At 47.3% G+C, this 19,128-nt stretch overlaps 1 protein-coding gene across 1 annotated transcript in view; it reads left to right on the top strand.

The window, feature by feature from the left end:
• The window catches only part of LOC8034786 (neuroendocrine convertase 2), a 182,824-nt gene extending 164,002 nt beyond the window's left edge, over positions 1 to 18,822 (top strand). The window contains exons 7-13 of the mRNA XM_040206566.3: positions 1,088 to 1,176; positions 3,145 to 3,320; positions 4,110 to 4,322; positions 6,062 to 6,162; positions 11,954 to 12,187; positions 13,879 to 14,043; positions 17,040 to 18,822. Coding sequence (XP_040062500.1) covers positions 1,088 to 1,176; positions 3,145 to 3,320; positions 4,110 to 4,322; positions 6,062 to 6,162; positions 11,954 to 12,187; positions 13,879 to 14,043; positions 17,040 to 17,355 — 1,294 coding nt within the window. The 3' untranslated portion in view covers positions 17,356 to 18,822. The remainder of the gene's footprint in view (positions 1 to 1,087; positions 1,177 to 3,144; positions 3,321 to 4,109; positions 4,323 to 6,061; positions 6,163 to 11,953; positions 12,188 to 13,878; positions 14,044 to 17,039) is intronic.
• Positions 18,823 to 19,128: the final 306 nt, after the last annotated feature.

Below are 19,128 nucleotides of genomic sequence, written 5' to 3'. Positions count from 1 at the left end.
AATAGGAAGCATCGCCTCGCAACAGTACCGTCATTATGTTTTATTTTTATGTTTTTTTTATTTTTTCTTTTGGTCATTTGTACGGGGAAGTAGCTGATGGTGAACGCTCGGCAGAAAAAACGTGCTGTCTACTAACCTAGTCTTGTATTTATAATGACGAAACTTCTGGTATGCTGGAAAACGTTTTAACCGGGACTTTCACCCCGTTCTGTTTTGCCACTTTTATACTTTTTACTGATTCCTAAATTCAACTTTCTTTTTTTTTTTTTTTTGTTTTGGCCAGCAGATATGTGAATTACGTGACTGGAGACAAGAGTAAACGAAATAGACCTATGGACTATTTGCATGGCTGCTTTCTGCGCGCTGCCATCTTAGTTCACTGGGCTGTGGGCTGCATTGCGAGCGTGCGCAGTAGACCTTTTGTGAAACATATCACACTCCGCGCATTAGTCTAACAGCCCAGTGACCGAGAATATTTCGCCTGGAATGATGTCTCTGAAGTGCCTGTCTCGCACCGCGAGAGCGGTAGCATCTAAGTGCGAAGCTGCCTGACTCGGAACGTTCCTTGTCCTGGCTTAACTGTAAAAAAATAAAAATACATCTTTTTTTTTTTTTTTTTTTGATGCAAAGAGAGCACGCAGACTTCAAGATATGATTAGGCAAGCAGCCGACGATATGCTCAAATACAAACAGAGTGTATTGTCTGTATTTTTCGCTTAAATGATGCTCGATCAACTATACCCAACTCCACGTCTTGTTGAAGGGTGTACTGGTTGCTGCAAAGTTGTATAGCCTCCCAACACAATTTCGAGTAACGATGCGATCTCATTAGCTACTTAGCGAACATTAGGTAGTCACGCTATCTGCATCACTTCCCACCAAACAGAGTTCATGGTCAAACCTTTTCTTACAGCTCTCGTCACTCGCTGAGCCATTCTCGGTGACTGGCCTTGTCGCGTGCTATAGTGAATAGTAGACATTGGACAATTGGCTTAGAGCAGTTGACAGTTTGTCTTAACCAATCCATAGGTCAGTAGAGCAATCCAACAATCCTTCTATGTTTTCTTTTTTCTTTTTTTTATTGCAGTCATGGAACACGATGCGCTGGAGAAGTGTCAGCAAAGCGAGACAACGGAGTTTGCGGCGTGGGTGTTGCCTACGATTCCAAGGTGGCTGGTGAGTCTTCTTGCACGATAATCTTTTGTCACGCTGAAAGGATACAAGACCCATTAAGTTTATCTCTGTTGGCGTCTCGCCTTAACACCTTTCGGGAAACGTGGACAAACATTAAAGAGATCTTAAAAATACGATATTAAAGTAATTTTAATGCGTATTTTCACAGTTCAAAAGCATAGTAGTGGTAGCTGTGCTGAACAATGTAATTACTCTCCCAGCAAATGTAATATAAAGTCAATTAGCCGATCACGCTAGGGGTCCCGCCATCGATAGTGTCTTCAGAGCTTGACAGTCAAGCGCTGGGAACATGTACAAAAAACCGTCCGACGGTTCCTAGGACTCGTCAGGACGACGCAATGCCGGCCAATCGTTGCGTGCGGTCACCTGACTCCGTGATAGGCCGAAGCTCGGTCAGATTTCCCATCCTTCCGACTCGTCGCACGATCCGTCGGACGTTTTGCCGTACATGTGTCTGGAGCTTAAAATTACATATCCTACCTTTCTTCAGATCCTCGGCCAAAGTCTCATCTGTTCAGTTGGTTTCCGCTAGTCATTCTGAGTTGTACTTTACTAAAGAAATATGTCTCAAAATGTTGATAAGAATCGAGCAGCAGCCCCTTAGGAAACAATGGTGAACAAGGTTTCATCCAAACGTTTAGGAAATGGCTTATAATGCGTGGGCTGTCAAATCAATTTATGGTGTGCTGGAAGCGTTCCAAGAAATTTAACTTTGAATTTTAAGAACGGCGTATATACATAGTCTCCTCACAGACGAGATTCCTGACAGCTCCCGAAACAATGATAATAGTGGCTAGACAAAAATACACTCGTGTTACAGTTACAAGCACCGATGGTGCTTTTATTCCGCGCTACAATCTTACGTCGGCATCCGAAGACTCATTATACGTTTCGTAGTCATCTTTGAAAATTTTAAATGCAAATATTTGTTTCCAAACCATAAAAGGAAGAGTCAAAGTTTCTTTTTTTGTATGTGTGTGTGCATTTCGATATTATTACCCGGACACATATAGCGCTAATTGAGTCAATAAAGTGGCAGGAGAATCTCACGTGGCTGTGCGATCGAACATGGTGATATGTAAAGTGCTGAATTCTTGGAAGCCTTTTCGGTGCTCGGTTGTCTTAGATTGTTCTGAAACATTCCCCGTAATCAACGTAAACAAAATGGTGCAGCCGGAAACAATTTGTTGCCCACTGCCTAATGTGCAGAGGGGAAAGCGTAAAGGGCGGGAGGTCAAGTATGACATGCATCTAACTTATCGATTGGAGCAGCTCCTAACCCAGCTCACACGATTAGCTACGTGAGTTTCTTAGTAAGAGCTGAGCACGTTGGTCGCCATAAGACGTTATACCGTAAATATCAACACTTCCAGTGACACCTAATCGGTTCCTCGTGCTTTCTGGTGTTGGATACCCCGAGGGAAATTTGAGGGTGCCATTTTGTTTTACTCCATTCGAAAGTCGACAGCTACAAACAAGTTAGCGCCTAATAAATGTGCTTCACGCGTGTTAAGAGCAATAGGCCCGCATAGCTCGTGGAGAAACCAGGGGCCCTAACCTACACGGTGGGGCCAAGCGGGGGGGGGGGGGGGGACCGGGACATCGCCTCCTGCTGCGATTGGTCAGCTCCGCACCGGTGACCAAACACAGCAGGCGGAGATGAAGCGGTCCCTTGGTCCCTCAGTGTAGATTAGAACACCAGGCTTCCTTTTTTTATTTTTTTTGCTTTTAAGAAGAAACCTTGCGCAATGGTAGGATACGCCAAGTGTCCCAGGCTCATTATGTTTGCCGTTCTCATGACTGGTTCTTTGGCGATCTTATCAACTAATGCCGTGTTCTGATTGGCTGTGAAGCGATAATGAGGTGATCGCGACTTGTTTCTGAAGTTGTCACCGACCCCAGCCTCAACACGTCCTCTGACCGGCGGACCTTCTGTCTGTGTACCCGCAGGTATCCGCATGCTGGACCAGCCTTACATGACAGACCTGATCGAGGCCAACTCGATGGGTCACGAACCGAACCTGATCGACATCTACAGCGCCTCCTGGGGACCGACAGACGACGGCAAGACCGTCGACGGGCCGAGGAACGCCACCATGCGCGCCATTGTCAGGGGAGTCAACGAGGTAACATTCGCCATCTTGGCTCTTTGAGTTTTTTAAACCTTCATGCTCTCGGTAGAATTCAATATAGGTGGCTTTCACGTGACGTCATCCACCATGCTGGTGGTCACTGCTAGCTGTCGTTGCCGAGAGAAACGAATTTGGTGGTGGGGAATGTCTGCTGGCTGAGGAAGGTACGCCCTCGCCAGTAAGATCGCCGCAGTGCCGCTGATGTCAGGTCAAGGCAGGCCAGATATGCGGAGTGTTCTCTGAACATTTAAAAAGAAAATCCCTACAAGCATGGTTCAGAAAAAAAGAAACACTCTGAAACAAAGATCAAGCAACTGCCAGCCACGGCGGATGCCAGGGATTGCAAAACTTACACGAATTAGAAAAATAATGACCTAAAATTTACTAGTTACTTCTTCATTTAGTTGAAATAAACGCATCGTTCCAAAAAGGAACTCGCTGAGCTTCATTAAAAGCCCCTAAATCAGTTCATTTGAGGAAGACTTGAAACGTGAGAAGCGCGCTGGGTGCGCTGAAATTTCCCCTCGTGCCGCGGGCGGAAGGCTGTTGATGCGAAACGCGGCTGATATTTTTATCATCCACGTTGTCGCCAAAAAGTTAACCGCGAAGTAAAAAGTATGAGCACAGTAAGCTACGCTCAGCGCTTTTTAAGCCCTGTGTGACAGTTTATTTACGCTTTATAGCCGTATTTATCTGTAGTCACTTCGATTCCAGGATGGTTCCTGTCTATTAATTAACACGAATGTAATTTTGTGTGTTCCTTTCCCTCGTGGTTCACGTCAGGGCCGACACGGCCTCGGCAACATCTACGTGTGGGCGTCCGGCGACGGCGGCGAGGACGACGACTGCAACTGCGACGGCTACGCGGCGTCCATGTGGACAGTGTCCATCAACTCGGCCATCAACAACGGCGAGAACGCCCACTACGACGAGTCCTGCTCGTCCACCCTCGCGTCCACCTTCAGCAACGGGGCCAAGGACCCGCACACGGGCGTCGTGAGTTTCCTTCCCCACAAAATAGCTGTACCCGTGTCGGTATTGGTATTTCCACGGCCACTTGATCACTGCCGCTTCGCTACGGCCTGCCGCTTCACCGGGAGATGTATCGAAGCAGCTAATCTATACTCCGTTTCACTTTAAGTGTGAGCGTAGCAGAAGCTACAAGAGCAAGCTCCGGGCTTTCAGTGTCCCTGTCAAGCACGCGCCCTCGTGCAGTGAGGGCCACGTGCTCGCGTTTGTAGCAATGGCTACGACGACCAGTTCGCGTTTCCCACTTTTCCCCCGCTTCCTCCTCTCCCCCTTTCTAGCCTGCTTACCTTTGTCCGTTTCCTCCTCCCCCAGGGTGAGGAGGATCTTCTGCCTTGCAGAATCTCGTGCCTGGTGGTCGACCTTTAAGCTGAAACGAAGTATAGCTTAGATTTCTAAGTTCGTCGCTGGAGGCGCGGCCCAGCGGACAAGAGTGGAGTAACTGTGCTCCGCTTTTGAGGGCGCGGTTATAGACTCCTTTAAGAATTATGCCCTCTTATGGTCTATCGGAAAATACTGCACAGTGGCGTGCGTAAAAGACACCATAAAATGGCAAGTCTGTCAACTGTAATTGGAAGTGAGTACTATAAATCAGTTAAATGGCGTACCGAGCGTTTGCTTACGTTTACTTACGTTACAAGTCACCGGTACATTCGTGTCTTGAATGTTGCGTACAAGGCTACTCTTTGAACTGTTTCCCACGCTCTACACAAAGCGCGGATGTTCCGGTGACTCTCGACATAAGCTCCCGTAACATAACGTAGCGTAAGCAAACGGCGCTGTGTGAACCGGCCTTAAAGGCTGGTTCACACAGCCCCGTTTTCTAACGTTACGTTACGTTGGGAAAGCTTACGTACAAGTCACCGGGGCATATGTGCTTCATATGAAACGTGGCTACCAGATCAAGGAGATAGCCTGGCAGACGACATTCGAGGCACGAATGTTCCGTTGACCTATACGTAACGTAACAAAACGCAAGAAAACGGTGCTGTGTCAACCAGCCTTTTGTAAATGCACCAGAAACAAGCAATGCTTTTGCATGACTCTGACTACGCGTTGCTCTCGTTCGTTCGCCGGCTAGAGCCGGCAAACGAGCGAGAGTCCGGTAGTTCTAGCTGCTACTGCGTCTAGTGCTACCAGACTCAATACCACTCACTGCGGCCGCTCAGAAAGCTTCCGCTTCCCATGGCAAGAAAGAGCCACTCGACAGGCCGTTCACAGTGGAGCGGGAACCATAATTCATCGGCCCTGGTATTTTAACAATAATCAGTGAGGGACAAAGGAAATTTTTGTAAGTAATTGTTTATTTTTAAGTGTTTTATTTGGGTGGTCTTAAGCTCACACACCCAAAACATACAAAAAAAAAGCCCCTTTTTCGTATTTGACTTTGGACAACTCTTTGCTCATCGATGTACCGTTCAGCTCCTCCCGTTGTTGCACCTTTTCAAGAATCAAGGAAAACGTTTGGAATAGGAACACTTTGGCGACTCTGTCTCAACTTGGCGTGTTTTTACACACAAATTGAAAGTGTGTGGTTTTAAGTGATTGAAATTATGTTCGGTGCTGAGGTCCCACTCGCACGGCTCGCACTGTGCACCACAATAGGCAGAATCAAAATATGAAAATTAACTCTAGCTATTTTTTGCGCACGAAATATTTCAGGGCGGATTTCTCGAGTGTTCTCTTTACCCGGTTTTTGCCGTGCACAGGCCACGACGGACCTGTACGGAAAGTGCACCAAGACCCACTCCGGAACGTCGGCCGCCGCCCCTGAGGCCGCGGGTGTCTTCGCCCTCGCCCTCGAGGCCAAGTAAGACGCTTTCCTCAAGGGGCTTCCTTCTAGGGAAGTTTGCAAGTCGGGAATGACTCCGCCGTTCAATCTTCTTAACTCTCAATATCTTCCCGCATAGTTCACGTGCATGCAAACGATACACTGCATACAGATTGATTCCCTGATTATAAACACGCTGGCATGCTTACGGGCGCTATGGGAACTGGGCATGGGAGAAATTAATCTGAAAATGCTCTGTTCTACAATCAGCGCTACTTCCTTGGCGTTACATCAGAAACAGATGTTCATGAAGGGAGCCAAGGTTTTTAATCTGTTTACATTTTTACTGTGTTTTAAAAATAAAATAACTTCAAAAATCTATGATTTTTTAATATAATTTTGTCGGCTTGACTTTGTGTAGTCACTAAATTGTTATGTATCTTACAAACCCTAGGTTAGCAGTCGGGCTTCACTGGGCAAATTGCCCATTTAAAACAAAGGCGTTTTTTTTGTGCAGATTAGTTTTTAGTTATTTTATATATAACGAATTCCACTCTGACCTTGTCCTTTGACTATACATGACACTGTGTCAACACATCGAGCATTGCTTTCCATAAATGACAGATAAGCATTGGTGTGCAACACAAGGGGTCCGAAAAAAAAAAGGGGGGGGGGGGGGGCGCCTTTTTACAGTTTACGCAGTAAGGTTACTGTCGGGTATCAAAGTGTCCCCGCCTAATATGGCGTCACACGTAGCATAAGTAGGCTCTACTATGGTGTGCTACGAGTTGGACAGCAAAAACCTTCAAGAGTGCCTCTGCCGATCAAAACAAAGCTCCAAGGTGCATTCAACAATAATCGCAGTTTTTTTTTTTTTTTTTATGCCAATTTTAAGACAATGACGATGACGGACACGCCCCTCTCTCCGTAACGTTAGGAAAAACAAAATGGTGCGTTTGTACTGAGTCGAGTAATAGAGGGTTTTAGAATAGGGGGCCCCAACGCTTTGAGTTCCTCGAGCAGCTTTGGGCGTCGCACAGACCATGCGCAGTGCAATGCCCCAAGCTGTTTGTGGCAACGTTCTCAGACCCATCAGTTGACAAGCTCCACGGAAGCGCGGCGTTCGAAAACGGTTCTCCTCTTTTGCCCGCACCCGAGCAGGTACGGGGGGGGGGGGGGGGGGGGGGGGGGGGGGGGCAATAGCGTTTCCAGCGCCACCAGGGGCAACACCTTCGCGGGTGACGGGGACGGACAGCTTTCAAACGACGTTGACTTTCGCGCATACTTTATACCTAGAAGCCCCAAAAGAATCACTTTCCACTGCAGGCAATGTGCACCCACAACGTTCCATCGGTTCCGGCGCTTCTGTCCAGAGGCGGGCTGATAGAGTATGGCGAGTGCAACAGAGTGGACGCGCCACGAAAATGTGTCGGACGTTATAGGAAGCTTGTCAGCTGACTTTGATACACTATATAAACGTTGGTTTGAGGGACGCAAACCTTTGGGGGTCTTTGATAGCCACGAGCGATCGTTCGATGGCTGCATTCCTTCACGTGAGGGGAAGGAAGGGCCCGCCGTGCTCGCACGCAGCTCATACCAATACTTCTCGAACATGGAACAACCTTACAGCTGCAAGAGGAAAAAAAAACACACGGCATTCGTGCTATGTGTTACGTGCTTGCGCTGTCTCTTGTGCGACCAACGATCATAGCCGGTCAGCTTGCCACAATCCACGGTGTAAGATGCACTCTTTAGGTGAAGACAGGACGGGGCTGAATGCGCGGCGCGAGGAATCAGATAGCGTTCGTTCGACGGGCATCCGAAAGGCTGCATTATTCCGCGGCCACCGTGCCCGCGGCTGACAGTGTCGCCGGCGGTCAAACGGCGAAACTGTGTGAGAGCGGAAAACATTATCTCGTTGCACTCTTAAAAAAAAGGTTCCTGTTGTCACACCTTTTAGGGTGCAACTTGCTTGTCCCTGGAGTTCGTCTCAAAAGGTAGCAAAGTTACCCCTACCGCTTGGGAGCAACTTTTACACCCTATGTCAGGGTGCACATCTGCTTTCTTGGGGAGACAACCTTATCACTAATAGGGAGGAATAGCCTTTATTTTTAAGGGTTTAATTTTACTCCTATTAAGAGGTAATAGGGCATACTTTTGAATTGAAGATTTCACCCTTTTTTCGAGTGACATCAGATGCTTTAAGGGTGTACCTTCCCCTCGTCTAGGGGGCAATAACATTGCCGCCATGTATCCTGCAGCGACCACTCAGCGAACTTCAAGGCTGCACGTTTTCGTTCAAAGGGCCGGTGGCGCCTTCTCGTAGTAGCCAGAGTATCGAATACGATAGCATTTCTTGCTGCTGTTCAAATTTTCTCTTTGATCGGCCCTCTCGGCGCCGAAACGTATACAGTAGAAGGGGGATCAGGGCTGTCAGCACCCGTCTCCCAAGCGGGCGAGCCGCGATTATTCACCAAAGTCAGGACGCACCCAGGTCAGGACGCTCTACCTGAAAATCACAGGTCAGACATGGCTGTATAAAAACAATAATAAATCTGCCGCGAAACCCTGTAAACTAAAATTGTATGCAAACATCACGCTCCTGTCATATTGTGCTAATCTCCAATAAAATTTTATATAAAAAGAGCTTTTTCCGTAAGTTTTTACGCAAAAGCACGATTTCTAAAAGCGAGAAGTACCAGCATTTCAAATTGAGGGGGGGGGGGGGGGGCGGTAGTATCTGTCTTTTCGAAGAGGTAACAAGCAAGGCACTTCCTTCTTCACCAGATTGAAGGTGTAAAAGTTTGTTATTCCACCCTTTCCGTAACCTTTTGGCAACCCTTCTTTTAAGAATGGTAGTTGGCGCTAGTGCCTGTCTCCCTCGAGAAGGTAATAAGCAAGGCACTTCCTTCCTTACCCAGATGAGGGTGTAAAAGTTGCTTGTTCTACCCTTCTGGGACCTTTTTTTTTTAAGAGTTGACACCCCGGTGCAGCGTGGTCTTTCTGCACGTGCGACAACCTCGCTGGAGCTCTGCGCGTGCGGAGCGTGAGGCGGCTCGAGCCGTCTTGTGCACACTGCTGCGTGCCTCCTGCGTCTTACACCGTGCCCACAAAGCCCCTTCATGTTTCAAAAGTAGCGCAATGTTTGTCGATGCACGAGGCACGTGCAACGTGCAGCCCTTGGGAAGATCATGGCGGCACGGCAAAGCACTGAGCTAGATTTCAGACGCTATGTTTTTCCTAGAAGTGGCTGGAGGCACGTGCCTCGAGCATTTCTACAACAATGAATGGCGCCACTTTTCCCAGTATAGAGGGGCTTCGTGTGCCCACGGATTTTTATTGGCACGTCGCGAGAAGCGCGCTGTTCTCACCTGAAGAGTATTATCTTACACCGTGCCACAATCAGACAGGGAACCTCTCAATATCGATTACGCTCTTTTCTGCGATTGTATTCCCCGGATCCCTTGTCTCGATCCTTTCCTCTTCACCGTACTCCCCGACCAATCTTATCGTACGTCGCTCCTAGGAGCGAGCGCATACCGAATTCCTCCCGCAAAAGATTTGATCGAGCGACATGCCGCGGGCTAATGCGCGGCTGCCTCCTGTTTTATTTCGGGCAGCAATTAGACTAATGCTACTCCCATTGAGCTCGCCAGTTTCGCTCGTGTTGTGCCGGATGGAATAGCAAATCCCCTATGCGCATAGCAACGGTCGCAAACCTTAACGTTAACGACCGCAGGTTGCTTGCACGGGTATCAAATCAGCTGCCGTTGTGGTGGTCTTGCTGCTGCAGCACGCACAGAATGCGGCAATATGAGCCATACTTTGTTTCCCCTGAAGTCCAGAACACGGTGTGGTCCAGACGCAACCGACGCTACGAGCTGATGGGTGTAATCAGACAGAGCCAAAAGCGTGCCATCGTGGTGTTCGTCGTGTTTCCGTACATGTTCTATCATCACTAAACCACTCATAAACAACAAATGCCTAATGACTTGCACTTCTAGCGCCGGCTTCATTGATCCGTTAGCTCGTAGCGTCGGCTGCATCTGGACTAAAGCTGAAACAAAGTATAGCCCAGCGGTGTTCAAGCCGGAGTGGCACAAAAGCCTTGCAGCAAACCCCAAGTGCGTCAAGTTCTTAAAAAAAAAAAAAAAAAAAAAAGGTTGGAATAGACTCCTTTCAAAAGTGAACGCCATCTAGTTGCCGCTGTTCCAAGAATCCGACTCCGCCATGTATGAGGAGAGCAAGTCGTCTGCTTCTTGCGCAGGAGTTTCGGTGACGTCAGAACGACGCCGAGCTCTGATTGGCTCTGATAGAGGAATAGGGGGTAGACCTCAAGGTTAGATGCCTTCAGGTCTGCCCACTATTGTTTTCAATGAGCCAGTGAGAACTCGGCGTCCTGACGTCATCACAACCGCTCTGCAAAAAGCAGACGAACTTGCGCTCCGCGTTGGACACGAGGGCTGCGTAAGAGTTCGGTGTGAACTCGGCTCAGTTCATGTAAAAAAAGACGAGCGACGCTTCGGCGTTCGGAGAGGACTCGGAACCAATGACAAGCTACGTTCCAAAGAAATGGCGACCATTTGGCAACGTTGGCCATTCCAAAGAAATGGCCAATGTTGCTTGACGGGGTTTTGAAAAAGAATCTATTGATTTGCCAAATGTCCCATTGTCGCAATGTGGCAGTCGGTCTTATAGCTCAGCATAACTGAGGCACCCGCCTTTTATCCCTTTTCGGCTTGCGCCAAACTGGGCCAACTCAAATTCCCGCTGACTGTATCCTTTTTGAGCGTAGCTTTTGTAGCATTGAATTTGTTTTTCTCAGCAAGAACAAGTAGGAATGGCCACCAGCAAGGTTCGATGGCGTCATGGGGAAGCCTTGCATATTGGTGTGGATGTGAAGCGTTCCTGTTCTTATCGCGGCTTGGCGGTATCTCTCTTTATCGCGTGCTTTCACTCTCCTATCTGTTGGCGATGATATACTCCGCCTCATCTTTTATTTGTTTATATATTCTTTGTGCATCCGGTAGGAGGTAGAGGCAAAAGGCCACGAAGCCTGACGAGTCCTCTGCCCCTGTCAGGTTTTCGCCTTTGCCTCTCTTCCCAGTCTGACACCCGAAAAGAATTAAGTATATAACAAGTACAAGGTGAGACAAGGTGTGTGATCGCCAACAGGCACGAAAACACGTATAGACTATAATCACAAAGGCTACAAGCGCGAGTTCCTTACATTTTATCGTTCCTTGGCTGCACATGTATGGGTGTACCAGACAAAACTAGATATAAATCTACACGCTACCACTTGCGGAACTTACGGTTAGCCCATGTTAATATAAAATGAAGATTAGTGGCAATTTCGATAAGTTAGAACGTAATTTAAACTTTTCATGCTTGAGAGATTGGGCTTAACAGGTCGTCGGAGATGAGAGTCTCACCTGGGTCAAACGTGTTCGGTTTTAATACAGAGTTTGTTTTAACAGCCGCCTTCTCTCAATACATTCATCCATAATGTTCCGGCGTTCAATAGAGTTTCGAGCCACACATAAAGTATACCTATTCTAACCCGTAGAGACAAAAAAAAAAAAAAAAACGGGAATCGAACGTGCGACCAAGTGATCGGTTGCCGGGCGTTCAAACACTGCGGAAAGAACAGCTGCATGAGGAACTGAGCTGCACTCCACGGTGTGTGTTTTGCGTTCAACACATTCTGTGCTCCCCGGTTTTTGTCAACGTGGTCAAGCTTGCATTTCTTTTTTTTCTTTACGATCATCAGCTTAGCCTGTACCTTGTCAAGTGTGCGACGCCAGTGCTCACTGCGCGCTTATTGCAGCCCGACGCTGACTTGGAGGGACATCCAGCACCTGACCGTGCTCACCTCAAAGAGGAACTCGCTATACGATAGCAAGAACCGCTTCCACTGGAAGATGAACGGAGTGGGTCTCGAGTTCAACCACCTGTTCGGCTACGGGGTCCTCGACGCTGGGGCCATGGTGGCCCTGGCCAAGATCTGGAAGACGGTGCCGCCCAGGTACCACTGCGAGGCCGGATCTTACCTTAAGACCAGGTGAGTCTCGCCATTTGCTTCCTACTCCGTTCGTTAAAATAGTCTAACTTTCAAATATCCTAATTTGCGAATACCCGCATTTTCGAATACCCTTCTAAATGGTATTCGAGAGCCTGCTTCGTGAAGACGTACGTCGGTTTTGCCCTATATTCCGTTCACTTCGAAGGTGACAGTGCTATAGAAGCTTCGTGCTCGCTCGACAAGTCGTACGTCTACCCTTGGCCGCGTGATCACGTCCTCGCTTCCACAACCAGGCGCAGAGAGGGGGTTCAGATGACGAAAGGGAGGGCGTTAATTGGTCCGACGAGCCAGTAGCTCCCATTTGAATGAGGCATAGCAACCCTACACCTTCCGCCTACGTCTATTCCGAAAGTGTTGCGGCACCGCCACATCCCCGCATCAAGGCAGTTGGAGAGTTATACAAAGTGTTAGAGAGGAACTTGCTCCTATTCGACCATCTGATTGCAAATCAGCTCATTGTTTCTTTTTCTAATAGATATTTTTAGCGCTCCTTTGCCGTAACACCGTTATTGATACTTCCATGTAGAAACAAGGTCAGAGTCGTACTGCGAAAAAAGAAAAGCGCTTTAGCCAACCGTCGTCTCCCCCCCCCCCCCCCCTCCCCATACTGGGCTGCTGGGGGAAAAAATAACATCATGTAAGGGGACGGTGAGTTAAAACGTGTTCGCTGCGGTAAGTTCGAAACCTGGCTTTGATATGGCGGTAAAAGTAACTGTGTAACGATAACGCTATACTAATACTCAGGGCTTAAAGTCTGGGGGGTCTCAGGGGGTCTCGGACCCCCTAATGATTTTAACGGATGGTCTGAGACCCCCCTCCACAGCCCCAGCATTAGTGAAATCAAAATCCTATCTTGCGATAAACTAGCTTGTTCTCAGGGATGTGACATTTAGGGATTAGCAATTTGAGGGTTGCAGGTACAGCATGGGCAGAGTCAGCAATGGGGTTTGTTTTATGTGCATCTAATACATCTCGTCAACCCCCCCCCCCCCCCTTCTTGCAGGGACCCCCCTCAACTTATGGGAGGCTTTAAGCACTGCTAATACTTCCTAAATAAACGTTTTAAAGGACCTCTACAATGATGCTGTTATCGCTACCGAAGCTCCCGGGCGCTAACCGCACATGGGCTTGCTACACAACGCATGCGCAATTGGCGCCTAATATTCTTTAAAAAAAACACAACTTTCTGACACGGCGTGGTACCGTCTTTACTAGATTACAGTACCATTACCACCATGTCGGAACCGGGCAAAGATTTTACCACCACAAATGAGACGTGTTTAACAACCATCATCTTACATCGTGTGCAACGCTGTCCTTATCTCTCTTTCGATTTTCCCGCGGCGCGGTATAACGTACGGAGGGTTAGAACGTTATTATCGCACTGCGTTTCTGAGCTCGGTTCCTACATGACTCTAACGCTAAAGCCACGGTCACACTGCTAATGCATCATACAAAAGACAGTCTGCAGAGAATTTGCTTCGGGGGTGTTTCTTCCTCGCATGAGGGCCCCGTCGCATCTGTCGTACAAAAACTGTCTGCCGACATCATGTCTGCAGCGTATGCCATGCCTTTTGTATGATGTACCAAGAGTGCGACTGCTGCTTTATGCCTACTCCGATGTCCTGGATCGTTGAAGACCTCTGCTGCACGCTTTTTTTTTATTCCAGCGAGTTCCGAACCAATAACAGCCTGAAGATTTTCATTGACACGGACTCGTGCGCTGGCACTGTGACCGAAGTGAACTACGTGGAGCACGTGCAAGCCGTCATCACGCTGAACGCCACCAGGAGGGGCGACGTCAAGCTCTTCATGGTGTCTCCGTCTGGCACAAGGTGAGTGGTCAATGGCAGAACACACCCTTTGGATGTCTCCATGCCGCTGCCCGGGTGACTTGTAAAAGGACTACAGAGTCAAATTTCTGTTGTTTAGCGAAGCTCGTTGGGTGTCACCCACACTTCGCGCGGCGCGAGTGGCATGAAATAGCAGACAGACGGACTTGTACGTAACGCTTTACAAGTAATGCGTTACTTGTACTGTCGAGACCGGTTATCACGAAGTCAACGGGAGTTGGAAATCACTTCGCTATATGCAGTATTTCGCTATAACCGACTTCGGTTAACGAAGTGCAAAAGGGAATGGGAAATCGTGATCGCTTCGCTGTAGCCGTTATTTTGTTATAACCGAACTCGTTATAACCGGTCTACTTAGTTACCTTTTTATGTAGCTAAGTAACCACACAGTTACTCTTTAAGAGAAGGAACGAGTAACGTATGTTTGTTCATTTTTTAATGAGGTAACGATCGATAGTATTTAGTAACTTGGGGGAACGTCTAAGGTACTAGTACCCAAGCCATCACCCCAGCTCGCGCCTGTAATGTGCTCGAGGAGAAAACACCCAATAGACATAACAATAAGTGCGCGAGGCATGTCAATATAGCCAAAGTTACCCCTAAATGAACGCGTTAAAAAGGAAAAAAATATATATGAACGATGACAAATATTGGAAGCGGCTACTGCTTTACAAAACGACGCATTCAGAGTGACGAAAAAATGACGCGTTACTTTCAAGCTGATGCAACGAGTTCCTTTTGAAGCAATGAGTAACCTACCTATAGCCAATGACAAGGTAGGAGAAAAGGAAGCTCCTCTCACCCCTTTTCACTTTATCGGAGCGAACGCTGGAGAGGCGGTCGCCTCCTCTCCAGTGTTGGCTCCGATAAAGTGGAAAAGGGTGGGAGAATCGTACACTTTATTCTTACCCTGTCACCAACTGTAGTGAATTTTTGAGTGAGTAACCAGTAGCGGTATCCAGTTACCTAATTCCAGTAACGTTTACATGTCTGGAGACAGGATGTTTGACTGCGTCGTTCTCCTACTCAGTCAGTCAAGGTTGCTGTGAACTGTCGAGCCTCACAGCATTAATAACGGCTGTGTCAAGCAGAGATCTACAACAGTCAGTAAGAGAAGGCTTCCCGCAGACCTTAAACAGATTTTTTTTTTAAAGTTAAAGTAGCAGAAGCTCGAATATTTGTGCACCAATAGAAGTGATAGAAGCAACGCCTTGTTATCGCGACCTCGTGAACCGAGCTACACGTTCAGTTTGTGGGCTTTGTTAGAAATGGAGAAGCACGCGTTTTATGTCATCATTACAAAGATATTCTTCAGTCTTTAACCTTCAACATCTCGCATGCGCTCTCACATTTTGTTTATCAACTAAATACAGACGTATCGTGTGTAAAGCCTCAGACAAAAGGCTAGTACACGATATACAAGAACAGTCTGAAGTCACTGTCTGATACAGGGTGTTTTTTTTTTAGCTGCACAAAATAAAAAAAAAAAGGATAGTGACATAGAGTTACTTAAGCCCTGGGGGAGTGTTAATGGCCATGGCGGCCTCTATAAAAAAGGTGAAATTAGGTAATTAGTTGGCTAATTAACTAAAATGTTTTAACTAATTTCTTATTTTTTTTACTTGAGTGCACATAATGGTATTTAGAGAATTGGAGCTCGACCTCAATGTAATCTAGCCCTGCCATCAAAGTTTGGTTAAAAAATTTGTAGTAGGTGTTACGAGGTTAAAAAATGTCACTTTGGTGCACAGCGTCAAACCGAAACTAAACGAGAAAGAGCGCCGGTAAAGTAATCGCTCCGCCCTTCCGGCCCCCGTTGATCGTCGTTATCGCAGCCAGCTTCGCCTAAGCAAATGGAGCCGGCCGCGATAATAACAAATCGCATGCCTGATAGGGCGGAGCGAAAACTTTACCGGCGCTCTTCCTTGCTTAGTTTCGGTTTGTCGCTGTGTACCAAACTCAAATTTCTTGACCCCGTAACACCTACTACAAATTGTTTTAATCAAACTTTGATGACAGGGCTAGACCATATTGAGGTCGAGCTTCAATTCTCTAAATACATTATGTGCCCTCAAGTGAAAACTTAAGAAGTTAGTTAAGACATTTAAGTTCATTAGCTAACTAATTACCTAATTTTACCTTCTTTCTAGTGGCCGCCATGGCCATTAACACTTCCCCAGCGCTTAAATTACTCTATCTCACGTTCCCTTTTTTTTTTTTTTTTTTTTTTTGAAAATTTGCTGCAGCTAGAAAAAACATCCTGTATATACAGGGTGTCACAAAAAAAAATTACACGGTCTTTTTTACCGCAAAAATAAACTAGGCATTGCCGCACGCTCATTCTCCTCCCAAAGGTAAAGCTAGAGGTCACAACCAGATGCCAAAGTTTCAGCCCGATCCGATACCTTAATCAAAAGTTATAAGGGATTTTCTGAAAATTTCAATGGGAAAATGGCGGCCGACAGAGTATTCAAACACATGGGGCTCTATGGCACCACAAACCGAAAACGGGCAAAAATGGGCTCCATTTTCCCATTCAAATTTTCAGAAAATCACTTATAACTTCTGATTAACTCATCGGATCGGGCTGAAACTCCGGCATCTGGTTGTGACCTCCGGCTCTACCTTTGGGCGGAGAATGAGCGTTCGGCGATGCCTAGTTTATTTTTGCGGTAAAAAAGAACATGTAAATTTTCTTTTCTGACACCCTGTATATGAAGCAAACATGCCTTGAACATGCTTGAGGCGTCGTCCACAGATAATTCTGGCACACACGTTTGCAACGGATACCGCGTCTTTTATATGATGTATGATTAGTGCAATTCTGGCTTTAAGAGACTCGGCAGGATCACAGTTTTCACGCTTGTCACGGTGAAGTGGCAGGCCGTAGCGAAACGGTAGTGATCAAGCGGACGTCGTAAAGCTCTCGAAGGGAAAGTGAAGCAAAAAGCTTTTTCTTTCCTTGTACGGCTACCCAGGTCGATGATTCTGAGCCGGCGTCCCAACGACGACGACCGCCACGACGGCTTCACCAAGTGGCCCTTCATGACCACCCACACCTGGGGCGAGAACCCCAGGGGCCGCTGGAGCCTCGAGGCCCGGATCGAGGGCGCGGACCCTTCCAAGAGCGACCCCAAGGCACGGGGCTTCCTCCGGGAGTGGACCCTCATGGTCCACGGCACCAGGGACCCGCCGTACGTCGACCTTCCGGCCCACGACAGCAACTCCAAGCTGGCCATCGTCAAGAAGGCCCACGAGACAACACAACGCGGCGGCAAAGCGCCCAGGCCGTAGAGGGTCGGCGGTCCTCGGGGCTGTATAGTGTGCCTGGAACGGGCCTCCGACTATGGTGCGTTTACCGCGTCAGAAAAAGCGGTCCCTTGATTTGCGCCCGTTGACGTCGTAGAAGTTTCACGCTGTCGCCGTCCTTCGGCTGCAAGGAGTTGGGATGCCGCGACGACAGCGACACTCGCGTTGTCTCGTGTGCTTTTGTCCAGAACTTGTACGCCCAACCGTCATGATTGGGACACCCGACAGCATAACACTACGACTTTTGTGACGTCATTTGTTGCCACTTCGGAGCCATTTTCGATGCATTGACGAATAGGACGCTAAACACGCCAGTCGGAGACGCGCTCAAGGCTCCTTACCGGTATCGCCGCCTCCTGACGTCATCTGGTGGGGTGTCGACATATGTAGATGGGTGAAGTTACGGCGCCGTCATTGCGGGAGAGCAACGAATGCAGGTAGAGAGATGCAAAAAAAAAACGCACTTATTTGTTGTGCTGTCCTGACAAAAAGAGAAGGAAAAGGGGTGGGTGAAGAAAATTAAGCTTTACCAAAAAGACTGCCTATGCTTTTAGGTCCATATGGACCTTAAAATTTCTGCCGACGTTTTTAAACACTTTTTTTTCTTTAAGCAGGGGAAAGTTGTTTTTGGCTAGATGTAAGTACAGAGGCTAAACCAATTCGCTGGGGGAAATTAATATTTTTGGTATGAACAGTTGCTGCACCAAAAATGTGGTACAGTAAGCAATCGTTTAGTAGGTTTCGCCAAACAAAAGATTACTCCATATTGCCTTCAAATTTTTCCGATATAAAAAAAAAATTGTTTTCCATATTAAACCTATTTTGTAATCAGGCCGATGTATGTGCGAAAGGTTGCCAGGCGTTGATGTCGTTTTACAGCGCACTTTATCGTGCGTCTGATGTGCTTCGGATGGCAGCGACCTATCTTCCTCTATTCTTGATGTGTACCAGATGACGTCATCGAGGCCGGTGGTTCGGTACTTGTAGCACTTTTGGCGAAGTCAGGGAGTCACGCTTCCATTGTTTGTGGGGGCGCGCTAGCTGTGAAGAGAGGAGTGACTGATGTGTGTGAAGAAGTGGCTGTTGACACGCGATTCTTCTGGGGAGAGTGTTTGTTAGTACTCAATAGTAGACAAGGTATAGCTTTCGATCACACTTCCTCCGATAAGCAGTGAAAACAAAATTACAAGGAATGTAAAAACGGAAAAGGTCGAGATTTGATGATCACAACGAAGGGCCATGATCAAAGCTATGGGTGTGTTCCAGTGTAACAAAATTATAAAAAAAAAATTTGAAAAAAAATGATTGTGATAAGAAGATTGTTACTTCCTGTAGCCTGCGCTGTAGGCTTTCAGTTAGCAGATGGTCGGATTGTTAAAATTGGTTGAATAACAAATTCGCATGCGTTCGAATAAGCAGGATTCATATATATCCACAAGTATGACTCCTACAATGTACGAAGCAGGCAGTTTACAGCCAAAATGTCCGTTTGCTTTAATTCGACTGAATCCAGGAGGGTAGCGCTATGACTTCTATCCTGCCGTGTTTGTTGCTCTTATGTAAACAAAACAAAAAAGAAAAAACATGAAAAACAAGTTGCAAAGGATCAAAGACGACAGAGTTTCGATGAGCTTGTGAATGTATGGGGGTTCGAGCAATGTGCCCAAATGGAGGTGTGTGGAATCCAAAAGTTAATGCGTGACTCCCTTATTTCTGGATCGTGCAGTGTCAGTTTAAATGCCACTTTAAGTGCCAGTT

This window comes from Ixodes scapularis, unplaced genomic scaffold (assembly GCF_016920785.2).
Source record: "Ixodes scapularis isolate PalLabHiFi unplaced genomic scaffold, ASM1692078v2 PGA_scaffold4__175_contigs__length_147842914, whole genome shotgun sequence".
Taxonomy (NCBI): domain Eukaryota; kingdom Metazoa; phylum Arthropoda; class Arachnida; order Ixodida; family Ixodidae; genus Ixodes; species Ixodes scapularis.
Note: the sequence above shows the minus strand (reverse complement) of the source record. Positions and strands in the feature narration are given on the sequence as shown.